This window comes from Fulmarus glacialis, unplaced genomic scaffold (assembly GCF_000690835.1).
Source record: "Fulmarus glacialis isolate BGI_N327 unplaced genomic scaffold, ASM69083v1 scaffold8903, whole genome shotgun sequence".
Taxonomy (NCBI): domain Eukaryota; kingdom Metazoa; phylum Chordata; class Aves; order Procellariiformes; family Procellariidae; genus Fulmarus; species Fulmarus glacialis.
The window spans coordinates 12,846-27,420 of record NW_009203538.1 but is presented as its reverse complement, the minus strand read 5'-3'; the positions used below and the strand labels follow the sequence as shown (position 1 = coordinate 27,420).

At 39.3% G+C, this 14,575-nt stretch overlaps 1 protein-coding gene across 1 annotated transcript; it reads right to left on the bottom strand.

The window, feature by feature from the left end:
* Window positions 1-7,331: 7,331 nt before the first annotated feature.
* Window positions 7,332-14,255, bottom strand: ABRA (actin-binding Rho activating protein). The gene is made up of 2 exons (XM_009574673.1): window positions 13,507-14,255; window positions 7,332-8,030 (listed from the first exon to the last, which is right to left on the bottom strand). The coding sequence occupies exons 1-2, from the start codon at window positions 14,253-14,255 to the stop codon at window positions 7,553-7,555; spliced, it is 1,227 nt and encodes a 408-aa protein (XP_009572968.1). The 3' UTR covers window positions 7,332-7,552.
* Between the last annotated feature and the right edge of the window lie 320 nt (window positions 14,256-14,575).

Genomic DNA, 14,575 nt, shown 5'->3' with positions numbered 1-14,575 from the left:
TGGGTTAATTCATATGGTGCCACGAATAGATGAGAAGCCTAGCATTCCTTCTTAATACATACCAGTACACATATGGTGAAGTTAGAAGATATCCAAAGTCAACAGTGCCACTTGTCTTGTTTATTGTTCATGTTTAGAAAAAAGTCAGTTAATACGTGTTCTAGCTGCATGCTGATTGTATTAGAGTGTTTTGCACGTGCTGTTAATGATCTGCAGGTTTGGGACAAATACTGACAATATTGAGCTACGTGGCAAGGACTTATAAAATAGCAAGGAATGTAAGAATATGATACTTCCACAGAAATAAAAGGCTAAAGCAAGCAAAACTCGGTGAACAATTTGTAGCTATAGTAGGGCATTAAAAGTACAGAAACAGATGCATCTTTCTTCAACATAAAGTGTCAGATATATACTGTTATACTGTTGTAGCTGTGTAGCACATCAACTCCAAGAATATAGCTTATTCCTGTCCAAAGAAAAAAAATAGTTGTGATGTTTTTGAGTGGGTCTATGTTGTAAATTTACAGTTAGCACCAGCTCCGATTAAAATGAGATAATGTACTATAGGTAGACAATATTGTAATTCAGTAGACTTGTGGAATATGCAAACTTACTGTCATGTGACCTCAAAAAAAAAATGACAGGCTAGAATACAGTTCCAGTAGCTCTTGTCCACTTTTGTAGGAAAATTGATAAGCCATTGTGGCAATAACAGCTCAACAAAACTGTTTGTTTCAAAGCTTTTATTCTATGTTCTGCAAAAACAAAACAACAACAACAAAAAAAAAAACAAAACAAAAAAATTGCTGTTAAGTGTGACAGTGACTGACTTTGTGCTGAAATTTCAGCTATTTCAGATGAACATTGTATATTATCTTGTAAATTAATGTTTAAAGTAGTTTTGTTATTATAGAAAATTGTTGATTGACGGGTTGCTTATAGCACTTTAAATTATTCTAGAAATGGAATAAAAGCCAAATGGGTTGGCTTAAGTAGATGTAGTTGTATATTACTTCAAAATATTTACATCTCTGGAAAGTTTTAAAAACTTATTTGAAGACAGCTTACTGCTATGGTAATGAGAAAGGGCAGATGTTTCATCTATAATATGCTAATGCTCAATATGAATAGAAATACAGGACTTTGTTTCCTGTCTCTATGTATAGCTCTTTATCCTTATTAGAACTTAGTGCAATGTGTAGACTAAATGTTTACAAAATAAGGAACTGTAAATAAATTGAAATGGCTTTTCTCCCCTTTGGTCTTCCACAGCAGTATTATTGTCTTTGTGGAGTTAAGACTGATTATTACAACAACAAAAAAATCCTCTTATGGATTTTAAGTACTATAAGGTCACAGTGATGTATAGCAAATAAATCTAAATATACGTAAAAATAAACTTGAGTTGGAGTTTATTTTAAAGTTTTAGTTTACTTAGAAGCACAAATGCAGATTATTGCTGTTCTTTTCATATTATATAAATTCATATCATGAATTTATAGGAAGCATTTGCTCATCCTTTTCGGGATTTTTGGTTTTTGAAAGCCCAGTGGGAAGCGGCGAGAGTGAAATACACTGTCTTCAGCCATTTTCAAGAGGGGAAAAAAAAAAGTCTCAGATTATCCTTGCTGACAAAACCCATTAATTCAAGTGCTTAGCCTCTGTCCTAAGCTCGTATTGCAAATAAAGCCTATTTTAGATTTTAAATGCTACTGTGAAGAATTTTACAAAGAGTTATACTTTGAAGAATTATATAATAGCACAGAAGATCTTCAGTAGCAGGCACTGTCTTGATGTACCTCCTGCCTTCAATTCAATATGAATTTTCTGCAGTGTAATTCCTTTCCATCTTTCCTGGCAAGGTTTGCTTCTGATTGTAAAGAGTTGAGGTTTGACATATGCTGAAGGCTTTATGAGCTACATTTTGAATGAGTTTGGTGCCAGAAGACTCTGTCTCAGCATACAGTACTCGGATGTATTCATTGACTAACTTGATGTTTTGCGCGGATACCTAGGATTCTTACCATGTCATCTTTCAGCTCTAAATTCTGTTTATGTTAATGTATGGCTTGTGCTTGCATCTTCCTGCTCACCTATATATACTACATTAGATTTTTTTTTTCTTATATGGGAGTTAGCATGTCTGCATAAAATCCAGTCTTTGAAGAGGAGTAAAAACATTTACTAGTCACTCAATTTCAAATTAAAAAAAAAGAATAATCTTGATTTGGATACTCCTCGGTATTTCTCATTCAGGACTTGAATCTTAAATCTCACTTTCATGTTCTTCCTTTGTAAATGAACACGTCATCAGGGTGTTTTACTATTGTCACAGCAATAGGGAACTCAATTAAGGGAACAAACCTCTACTCTTTCTCCCCCTAAGAGTACATGCTACTGCAATATGAAATAGAGCTACACTGTGGTACTGGAGCAGAGAGAGAGAGAGTCCAGCTGAGTGAATGGTGTATACTTCGTGTGCTATGTACAAACCAAAGTGGTCCTGCTGGCTGTCCCACTGCAGTATCACCAATGTCAGGTCTGTTTAAGCTCTGCTTTCTGCTGTCCTGCTTATCAGGCAAGCTTTGTAATCCTTGTTGAATTTCTGTTGTAGTAGATACGCTGCTAGTAGTACACATGCTGTTGAATACTAAACTACTTTCAGTGTACCTTGTGGTGGCAAGAGTGACTTTAGTTGGTATGTTGGTGTGGTGCAATGTCTACCACATTAGCAGGTGAAGTAGCTGTGGTAACAGGGCTTGTTAATATTTGTTCTGTGATTAGTGATGATTGAACATCTCACCACCAATGTTATACTTTCCACTACAGCTAATTTTATTTCAGTAGCATTCCCTTGTTTTAAAAATGAGCTGTCATACTGAACCCTGGCTGCACAGAAACCTTTTAAAGAAGGAATTACTGCCATGGAGGAGGGATCTGATTTCCAGCAGGTGGGATACACATCCAGTGAACCATCCACTCGCTTCAAGCCACTGCAGCAACTGTTTTAAGGCTTGAAAAAATACAAAGGTTTGAAAGTAAAATTTATTTCTTCTGATACAAATTCCATGCTGTCACTTAAGGATGAAAGGATTCATTTTCCATATTCAGAATATGGAAAATGTACCTCACAGTTCCTACAGAAGAGGAGGCAAGTTTTTCAATACCAAGGAAGGAACTTCGCTTTCCTAGCAAACTACACAACCCTTGCAAGAGCAACACAAGTCTCAGACAGGAAAATGAGGGAAATATTATTTATCAGAAGGAAATTTGTTTTAAATAAAACATTTTGGGGGTGAATACAGTATTTAAGAAAATAATGTGCTAAGCTACCATGAGAGTAACTAAGAGTCTCTCACTTTATCTGAAAGGTTCAGGGTTTTATTTTTGAAGCCAGTCAGAAATAGGAAAGCAGGTCTTAAATAAAATCTACATAGACTGCTTTAGTAAAGCAGTTTCTGACCTTTATCATCTTACTGCTTAGAATTTAAGTCACTCTAGTTTCACAGGAATGTAAGTTACAATATAGTAGGAGAGTTAGGCTAGATAATTTATGGAGTACTTTTGTTTAGTTGTTTTTTAATGTATTCAGATTTATTTTCTCCACCTACTTTGCATGGATAAACTTGTCACACATCTTTATGTAAAAAAAGGTTATAAAACATTTAACCTACATGAAACACTTCCATACATCATAAGTTATATAATGATATCAATATTTAATATTTCTCTTACACAAAAACTGTAAGTACTTTCCATACTTCACAAGGCTTTGCATGATACTGCCTACTCAAAGGTAAGTGATGGAGGACAGCATGAAGCAAATCATTAGTCATATCATGTGTGTGGTTTTCATATACCCGATTGGAAATAAATATTTTGATTGGAAAAATGGAAAAAGTTTTGGTTTGGGTTTTTTGTTGTTGTTGCATAAAGTTTAACACTGCATTGGGATGACTATGAATGGGAGGCTTAAGAAGTTATCTGCAGTGAGCTATAGATTTATGATGTATAGTAGTGATTACATTGTTACAGAGCTGATCTAAGGATTGAAAGGCAAGGAGAGATTTGAAGAGGGCTTGTGAGTTTGAAGGGTAGTCTTCCTCCCTGCCCCCCCCCCCGCACATCTTTTTCCCCCCGTCAATTGATCTAATGTTACCTTTCTCTAAACCTGTAATCTTGGTTTTATCCTATATGGTAAGTATAAGTGCACATATGTCTGGGTGTTTCAATATGCAAGAAGATATCAGCTAAATGAAATCTTGAGATTCAAGAAGCAGAGTGCCACTGGTCTGTTCTGTTGCTTAACGTGTTTGAATAAAAGTTAGAGTTCAATTCTCTGCTATGTTCCGTAAAGGAGAAAATGGGAAGGTTCCCCATCTCCTCTGTCACTGAATTACAGTCAGCTGAGGAGTTTGCCCTGCAGCTTATGTCTGTCCTTGCCTCTCTTGCCCCCAGTATTAGTACATGCATTATATGAAACTGTTGAAGTGTAGTCTTGTCCACAGTGACTTCTGGTGGGCATACAGGAGCCTGCAGAAAAGTAAAATGTCAATAATCTGTTGCTTGCAAATGTTTTAAGTGGATGAAACTTCTATGAATCTCAGCATTAACTTAGGTGCAGATATGCCTAAATTTCAAACATTAAGACTGTGCCGGGAGCAATTGTTGCCTCCAAAGTAAATGCTTAACTTGCCCTAATGAACCTGGAGGAAGATGGCTGCATTTGAGAATGCCAAAGGTTTATTCAGTCCAAGTCAGGTGTCTACTTCCCTCCATCGTATGGGGCAGTAAAATGCCAGAGCTAAATCTGCTTGTGATCCAGTCAGCCAAGCCTTTTTTGTCAGTAGGCATGCAGCAAGGCAGAGATGGCTCTCGTGAATGAAAATTGTTGGCAACAATTGCTGCCTGCCTTTCGTGTAATGATTTCTTCATTAGACACAGTGATCAGCAAGTAGAAGATAAAGTAGAAGAGGCACTCAAACTTCCATGTTTCTGTCAAACAGGTAGGAAGAAGTGGAAAAACTTAATTTATTCTTCAGTTTCTACAGGCTAATTTGTTGGCTCAAGACCTAAACCAGGAAAGTTGTTTTGATTCCTACTTCAGCAGTACATGCCTAGTTGTATTCCAGATGTTTCCCTGAAGGTGAAGTAGTAGATGGCATAGACTTCATAGCAAAGCACAAGCTCTTATTACTTGCTGTAAACGTGCATAATACCGAAATGCACCTCTTAGTGGTATACTATGGTTTGAGTGTTTCAGTACAAAAGTACATCACTCCTACTGTCTCGGGTCAGTGCATGAAAGTAGATGTACATGATTGATTCCTCTTACAATGGTGAGGTGCTCTTGGGCTTTAAGTCACACATGAACATAACACTGAAAAAAACATCTGTGGTGAACTGTATCTCTGCTGTGTTGTCCTGTGGTAGGATGAGAGTTCTCGTGAGCAGAAAGACGTAATTCACTTAACACTTATGTGCCTTTAGTGTGTATTCTTTGTACGGGTATTTTGTATAAGAATTGTTTCATTTCCGTGCACTCTGGAATCTTGTTCTGGTGCTTTGGACAGAGAAACCTTCACAGGGAAATATTTTAACTGCCTGTGAACAGGAGAATGTACTTAATATTGTGAAAAAACTTATTGATGTTTTACTTCACAGAATATGCACACATATTTCTTCTCTAGTGTGTGGGAGAATAACCCAAGAAATAATCAAGGATTTTATTTATAGTTTATGTATTCCTTTGACAACAAATTTCCTCAAGACAATTTAGACAGCTGTAAAGATCATTATATAAAGACGTAGAGAATAAGGTAAGAATATATATGTAAATATTCTGATATGTAAGCATTACACTTAGAGGTCAACTTGAGTAGCCTGAGAGATCTCAAGAAAACGTTGTTAAATAAGTTCCACTGAATCCATCTTATAATTAATTTTTTTCTTCCTTAGATTCACAACATATAACTATGCCTAAAATATTAATGATTTACGTAGACTTACAATAGGCGTAGTAATCAGTTCTTGTATTACTGACTTATAAAGTATTTGATTTATGTGTTCATTGGAGTTTCAAACTGGAATACCTGTACTCTCATAAGAAGTTAGCAATACTTGCTTTATCACAGAGATGTTCATATACCTTTTCTTCTGTAAGAAGATTTTTGCTCTTTCAGTTTGAAAGAATCTTAAGGGAAAAAAAAACATTTATTTTTCATTATAGAAATTACTTGTCCAGGCATCTTGCTCTGAAACATGCTTTTCATGTGAAGCACACTTTTACCAGGATAGCTATTAAACTACAGTACTAGTTTAGAAAGACAGTGATCTGTATAATCCAGTAAGCATTATAGACCTTACAGATTTGTGTGTTATACAAACAATTTTAAGACCTAGAAGTATTAGTTCATTATCATTTACTCCTTCAGCATCACCTGGACTGAAACATTTTTTTTTCAGTGACGTCACAATGATGCAAACGACAAATGCTTTAAAAAATAGGCCAGTGTTTGTGTAATGTGAAACACGATTTTCCTTAAAGTTAGTTGATTTTAGTTATGAACACTGTTTCTGTATCTTTTCTCACAGAAGTACATTTCAATGGAAGATGCTGATTGTAATCACTCTTTTACTATACACAACAGTACAAGTACTTGACTGGTTTTTATGTTACATGTTATTTTCCCCTGTGTTTATAAGAACCGTATTTACATACATAATGAGATGATACATTGCACAACGTTCCATAGGAGGTATTTTTTATGTGGCTATCTATTCAAAACTTTTTTGTGCATTACATTCTATTGGGTGTTTTCTCTCCAACATCCTTAAGTCTAAATATGAAACTATCTAATAAATTAGTTATATAAATATATGAAACATAAAACTTCATTTATAAAAAGAAGGATTTTGTCTTAGTTTGTATGTGATATGTAAGATAAAGTTGTGTCAATACTTGTCACAAGATAATACTGCAGTAGTATTTGCATATCCTGTTTGTAAAGGAAACAAATGTGGTATCCTTGACTCTGTGGTCAAATAAAACTATTTTTACTTGCATTTAAATGGATTAATTAGGAAATACATGCACAAGATCACTTTCACAGATCAAAAACTTGGTCTGAGTTTATATTGTCGTTCGGCTTCTGATCTGGCATGTTTTATATTCCTAATATCCCATTTTAAATAGTTGGGAAGATCTTGAGTGTAAGAACAAGTAAAAATTGGAATTTATTTGTAGCTGTTTATACTGCTATATACTGGGTTTCTATATTCAGCTGCTTTACATTCAATATAGATTTTTCTCTCTATTTTTCATGTAGTAATTAACTGAATTGTCCTGCAAGCCCTCCTGGTACAGAGAAAAATCCATTTGGATGCTTGTGTTATCATGCAGTAGTTATAAAATACGTATGCAGAAAAACGCTCAATGTCTTTTCTGTGCAGGTGAACGGGGGGAATCTTGTATTCAAAATGTGCAAACGCTAATAGCAAGGGAGAAGTGGAGGAAGGTTTTCCAAAACAAGTTGCTCTTGTTGTAGCATGCTTATTTTAATAAAGTAATTATGACATTATCATCCCTTCCTTGCCATAACATTTCTCCCTCAAAGTCCACCAGCCCATGTTTCCTGGCTCTCATGAGAATCCCAACAACCTTATCCGAAATACGAACGTATCTCTCGAAGAGTTCCCCAAATGTGACTTGGATCTTGCCGTTGGGCCGTGGCTTAGCCATTGATTCAATGATGAAGCACATGTCTCTAATCTCCCGGTGGATGTGGGCCTCGGCCCTCTTGGCCCTTTCAGCAGTTTTGGTTCCTTCCTTTGGACGGCCGTAGCCTTCATCGCCTTTGTGCAGGCGCGTGGACATGGCCAGCTCGTGGTCAAATTCCTCGCTGAAGGGATTCAGCTTCTGCGTTATGATGTGCTGGTCGGCCCATTCTTGCCATCTGTCCTTCAGGCTGTTAACGGGGCTGTAGGTCCTGTGGGCTTTGGTGCTTGCTGCTTCGCCAAACCTGCTTGCGCTGGAAGAAAGAAAAAGGGCATTTGAGCTTTGCACTTCATCATTTAATTACACAGTTCCACTACTAATCTCTTCCATTAACTTGGTTACCGTGTTTTTCCAGACGAGATGCTAACCACCAGGTGGCACGAGTTCACTGCTTCTGAATTAGTTCTTTTTAGTCCGTGTTCCAGTTTGCACTCAAAAGCAAATTTGCTGATCACAGCTTGCTCTTGTCTACATTACTATCCTCCAGCCTAGACTTCAGCCCATTTTGACAAACTTTTGCCCAGAATGACTTAATGCTGTAGGGGGGCAAAACGATATGTTGCTGATTACCTGCACTTTCTATACCTTTGGTCAGCCTTGCAGCTCCCCATTTCTGCCTGCCTAGCAGAGCCTGAAATCTGCCTGCCCTGACGTTATAGATGACAATCGCTGTAAGTGTATGGACTGGGTCCTCAGCTATTCTTGGCTGAAAAACAGAGGGTAGTGTCTATAAAAAATCTGTCCCCTGTAATAGATGTCGATGTTTAAAACAACAAAAAAAATCTAACAGAGTACAGTAGCTCTGCCTACGCTTATGTACAAAATTCATATTCCCACTGGCAGGGTACAAGCCTGAAAGAAACTTAGGGCTGCTAAGATTTGTGTCAAGGTCAAAGGTTGAGGAAAGACCTTCAGAGGTCTTACTGATTTTGTGTGTGTGTGCGTGTGTGCGTAGCAACATCATAGTGCTGGATGACTCCAGGCAGGCAAATTGTTGATGCTCTTTCCTCTGGTGGCCAATCCTGCATGTTGGGGGGGAGCAGCTATAGATCATCTGAGCTGGTCTCTGTGCTGTCCACATCCTGTCATTGTGTCTGTACAGAGCTTGGCTAGGGAGTATGTTGTGCTGTGGCTGTGCCAAAGTAATTTGTTTTCTAATATTTTTACTCCCCAGAAGGCTGCTCTGAAACCTCCTCGGTAATGTCAGCTGAATATTAACAGTAACACTGGAGAACCAAAATACAGTTAGCAAAACCGTACAGAGGACTGCAAACCTGCAGAAAATTTTGTTTCCCTGCTATTTGGACATTCCTTTGTTTTCCACTAAGCTTGTTGAAAGAGAATAGGAATGATAGAGATGTCCCCAGTTCAGGTCTGTGCACCAGAAGGATGCCAGTACTGGGCAGCACTATAGTGCTAGAGCAAAAAGTACAGACGCTTAGTGCCAGGGGTAGGAGAGCAGGACCACTCTTGTAGCTGTGGAGTTGCCATTAGCTTGGCTTAGCTATATTGAGAGCTTCAAAAAGCTCCAAAATCCTCTTCCCCATCAATATCGTAAAAGGCATCAGAAGAAATGAGCACGTAGTGTTGCTGGGTAAGCGCACCTTTCTTCTGTGGTGTGACTGCAGAGCATCCTGAGAGTAGGCAGTGTGTAGTACCTGTGGTTTTGTGCGTGTAAATGATTAATAGGTAGGTGTTGGCAGGAAAGCATTGAAGTATAACAGTGGGGTAAAGCTAGACAATTTTGTTTCCCAATGATAAACTAAGTCCTCCTGTCTATAAGCTGTTGTCATACAGAGAAAGAGAAAGCTGTGATCCTTTGCCCCTTGCCCTGAATTGTGGCTTCATTGCCCAGAGGAACCATGGCACAGGGTTTGGTTACGCAAAGCAATTTGTCTCCTGAAACCTACGGACCTCCCAAAAGCCAGAGAAACCCTGTGCCAGCACAGTCCTAATGCCAGCTGAAGCTCAGATTGATTGCTTCCCAGCTTTTCACGTGGGAAGGTATCAGTGAAGGGGGCAGGGGGGAACTCTAAGTGAATCAAAATTGCTTAGGAGAAGTGGTACCAACGGTCTCAGTGGAGCTGATGAGCAGATCCCATCATGGAGAGCTTATCCCTCAGCCACAGCCAGCTGCTCCCCCTTCTCTCCAAGGGCCATGACCCCTGAGAAGGTCCTGGAGCTTCAGTTCCCCAGGTTGAGGGGAAAGAAGCCAAGTGAGCGAGTATAACTCTGTAAAGGCTTTGTTACCTCTTTTTATTTAACAGTCTAGTAAGTATTCTCTTCTTTTCCTACTGAAACCTTTAATTCTCTTTTCTAGCTGAATACTATTATCACCTTTCTTATCCTAATCGTCTTCTCAGTGGTTAAGAAAAACACCATCTTATCTATCCGTTTGCTTTTATCGTGCCCCGTGTGGGTTTGGAAAAACCTTACTGTTACTATGGGGTTTTTTTAACGCATCTTCTAATTTAACCATTTCTGATGGCTGAAGTGCAATTTTCCCCACTGTTTAGCTTAATGACAAGTTAACACAGTAAACTGTATACATGTAGAGGCATTTTTTCATGTTTGTCCAGTAGCTACACAATGGATCGTGGATCCAAAATGAAGGCTGTGAGCGTTAACCCACTGTAAGAAGTGCTTCACCTGAAGTAATCAAGTAAGTTCACCTGTTAACCACAATGATCACCCTAAATGCATCCTGAACTTCTAGGAGGACAATGTCTGTGTTCCCTACAATCCTTCCAGTAGGGGAAAAGTATGGATTCCTTTTTAATGTTTTGAGTTTCATATCACTGTTGCGCCCCTTAGGCTCCTAAGCAGGAACAAATTAGGTCTGTAGGCATTAACATGCCTTCTGCTAAGGAAGCAACCTTATTCCAGTAAATATTGCAGCTTGAAATGATGACGGTGCTGATGCAAGGAAAAAAACATACTGGTACTAGGTGCTTTTTTTCCTGGAATATAGAGAGGAAAATGGGAGATTTGCTTTAACAACCATGTACTTATGGCCTTTTTGAAGAAGATTAAGCCATGCTGACAGGTTCATTTCAGCAGGCTGAAATAATATATTCTGAGGCTATAAAATAAATTTTTTAAAATGAGTAGTTAAAAAATCCAGTCCTGATAATAGCACTGTAAGTGCAGAAAATTACTTCTGCGTCAGATTTCAGTGGAAGAGATAGATAGCTGTGAGTAACATAGAGGGTGTTATTTCAATCATTTGCACCTCAGTAAATATGGCTAATCAGTTTTTTCCTAGGTAGCAGCATTAAATTAGACATATGGGGAAAATATATGTGAAGTTTAACAGAAAGATAGCTATTTTGTTTCTACTACAGCATTTTAAAGTGAGCAATTTGTTTTAATTGAGGTTATTTACAGATAATATCTGCTGCAAATGTATCTCCTTTCCCCAGTGTATGTGTGAAATCTTTGTTTTGAGGTCCTAACTTCTGTCAAAAGACAGTGCACACGGTCTCTCCCAAAAGCAGGGGCCACAAACTTTCAAGCTCTAGGTTACTGAGAGAGCGTTTTTCAGTTTGGCTATTAACCATTTGCTCCTTGTGGTAGGTGACTGGTCAGCTGCACAACAAAGCATCATTCTAATCCCCAGTCTGAATAGTTAAAATAACTGTGTGTGTTCAGATAGCTGTGCTAAAAAGTACCGTATGGTTGAAATCCATTACTATGTTAGTCATAGTCTGATGTTGGTCAAAGTAAATGCTCATTAGTAGTGAGGTATAAAACCTGAGCAGTGGGAATGGTACAGCCTGCCTGCCTGTCTGCAGAGGAATCACGAAGTCTTTTGGCATTTTCATCAGTGCTAGTCCCAGTTTTTTATTTCTGAAATGGCAATTAGCATATGGTATGAACATACTGGCCCTAATCCTCTGATTCCTTCTGCCTTGCTAGTCCTTTACACACCGGCTAATCGGGTGGGTGAAAGTCCTGCCTTCTTGTCTCAAATTGCCTTGTGCTCAGCTCGCGCTCGCGTTGCATGTGTGCGGGTGATGGACGCAGAGTCGAAGCAGCGGAGCCTCGGGCACCACCACGGGATGGCTCCTGGTAGGAACCCATGTCCTGGTGCCAGCCTCTTCCATCCCTGCGGGCTCGGGCAGACGAGCTCTGCGGAACCCTGCCTTGGTTCAAGCTATGCCTCCCGCTGCCCTCCCCGCCCAGCGAAGCCGGCGGGCAGCACGTGGGCTGCGCCTCGGGCACGGCTCAGTGCGCACTGGCCTCGGAGCCTGTGCTCTCCTTCATCGCAGTGTTACAGCTAGATGTGAGGTTTTACACCGAAACAGGTCAGGCTCAACCACACGTTCCTTTCTGCTGTCTTTGTTCCGGGGAATTACCAAGTTTGTAAAACAGAGGACTGGAGCAAACAGCGTGTTGTGTCTGTAACAGCTGCCTACGGTTTCCCATCTTGCAGCATGGGGCATACGGATCTTTTAATCTTTTACTGACAAGAAAGTGATGAATTAGTTTGGCATCTGGCCGTTGGCAAGTCTGGCCACAGCACAACTTCTGGAAAGGTGGTTCTGCTGGAGAGCTCTGGGAAAGGAAACTGGAGAATTTCTACCAGCCACTGCTGTTCCTCTGCTCTCCTGGGGGACTTCCCCAGGACTGCATGGCTATGGCTGAACTCTACTTGTTTGCTACCTGGGCTCCAAATTTAATACGTGCTTGCTGTTATGTAGTAATCAAGCCTGCGCCTCTTACTGAAACAAGTATTACTCAAAACTGTCTGAAGCTACGAATTTGCTACTTAGTTCAAAATTTTAAGTAGAGCCTGTAGTAACTCTGTAGGTAAGTAACAGGTTCTGCTTCCTTTTTCTTCGCACCATTTACAGGCATAAGGAAGTCTGTATGTCAGGAACTTCTACTTCCACAACATATTCAATGAACGTATTTCCCCCTCCCCACCCCTTATGATAGTGTACCTGAAGAGAGACCTTGAATTTGAAGAGTCTATTGATGATTCAAATGTTCTTTTTTGTCAAATGATTTATAACATATAGCATGATTCAAATCAATCCTTCAGATGTCGAGGCAGGCTGGATGCTTTCTAATGTATGTTTGGGGTCCTGTGAAAGTTTCCATTCTTTGACTTGATGAATTCCAAATCCATGAAAAGCTTCCAAAGAGAAGCAGCAAACCCAGCTTTTGCTAAGATGTACTTAAAAGTAATTCCTGCAATGTCTATTTTGGACATTCTCTGCAAATTACTCCTGAGGATATTTACAATTTATACTAAGCAAAATAATGAATAAGTATTTGGAAATATTATTTGTCAAGTATATTGCTTTAGACTTAACATTTGCTGAAATAAATGAATAGCTCTGGGCTTTTGATGAGGTAAAAATTGTTATTCTGAAATACGGACTAATACTATTAAGAATTAAGTAGAGATTTTGATGAACCAGTAAATCCAGCATTAAAATTAAATATAATTAATATTTTTGAAATATAACTTCATGCGTCTAATATGCATATAGCACATAAAACCTAAGACTATAATCAGATGTTGTTGACTAACTACTTAAGCACAGAGAAATACGTGAAAGGTTTCCTGGATTTTTTTTTTTTTTTCCCCCTTCAAGAGTAGTAGTTTCTCTTTGACCATTTCCTACCATTTTTTTCCCCCCATCTTCCTCATGGAAACCTGTACCTCTCTCAGGGTCTGCTGACCATTTGTGATAATGTAATAAAAATATTTTACTTACAAAGATGGCACAGGTCGTTTAATCCTCACAGCTGATACCTCTCGGTCACTGTCTTGCTCGAGTTTGTCCTCTGCTTCCCCATAGCCACTGTCCTCTGCATCCAGGCTGTCATCATGACACTTAAGCAGCAGTTCTTCCTTAGCCCCCTCTTTGTCCTCTTGTTCCATCTGTTTCCAGCCCTTGGTCAGCTCTGATACCACGTTTGAACATTTTCTCCTTATGGTTGGAGATAATTTACCACTAAGAATTTTGTCAATAGCAGTTGATTCTTCTTTGAGCTTGGTCATCTCTGAGCTACTATTGTTATTCTCGTATCTTTCACTGAGGAGGCTAACATCACCTCCTCGTTCGTAGGCTTTGCTTACAACTGTTTTGGTCACCTCTTTGCTTTTAATGCTGAACTTTTTGAGGGCTTCATCTGATTCCCTTGAATTTTTTTCAGCGTCTCTTATTGTCACTGATTCCTTCGCCGAGGATTTTTCGTCATTTTTTCCTTGGTCCCTCTTGACAGATGGAATTGGCCATTTTTCGAAGGATCTTTCTTGTACAGGCTGAGCTGATGAGTCTTCTGCAGGGGGGACCCATCCACAGGGCTCTTGGGCTTGCTTTATGTGGTGGTCAGATACCCACTGCTGCCAACCTCGCGCCAAGCTGAAGACTAGGCTGGCCATTCGGATCTTGTGGACAGCCCTTTTCGCAGGAGTAGAGCTCGGCTTTTTTTCAGGAGCCATGTTGCTGTCTGCTGCCATGCTGGCTTTTCCTCTTCTTATGCTAAGCACCTTCTGAATGAACTTCCTGAAGTGAATAATGTCCCCCGAAGAGAGCTACAGAGATTTAAATAGAAGTGGGAGCAGTTTGTGACCATGGAAAATATGTGAAACACTTCTCGTGCAGATATAGTATCCTCACTGTTACGGAGGTCTTTTTTTAAAACGCAGGGTTGCATTTCATCACAGCAGATGAATGATGCATGATGTAAACAGGGTGACACAGACCTGCACTGGAAATAGTGGGAAATTAACAGCTCCCTTAGTCCCTCTTCCCTGGGACTGCTCCGTTCTCCATTTGT

Bases quoted from the DNA above. Each gene is read 5' to 3' on its own strand.
- ABRA (XM_009574673.1), bottom strand. From the start codon at position 14,255: ATGGCAGCAGACAGCAACATGGCTCCTGAAAAAAAGCCGAGCTCTACT. The intron at 8,031-13,506 runs GTAAGTAAAATA...TCTTTCTTCCAG, and splicing joins AAACGACCTGTGCCATCTTT to CGCAAGCAGGTTTGGCGAAG.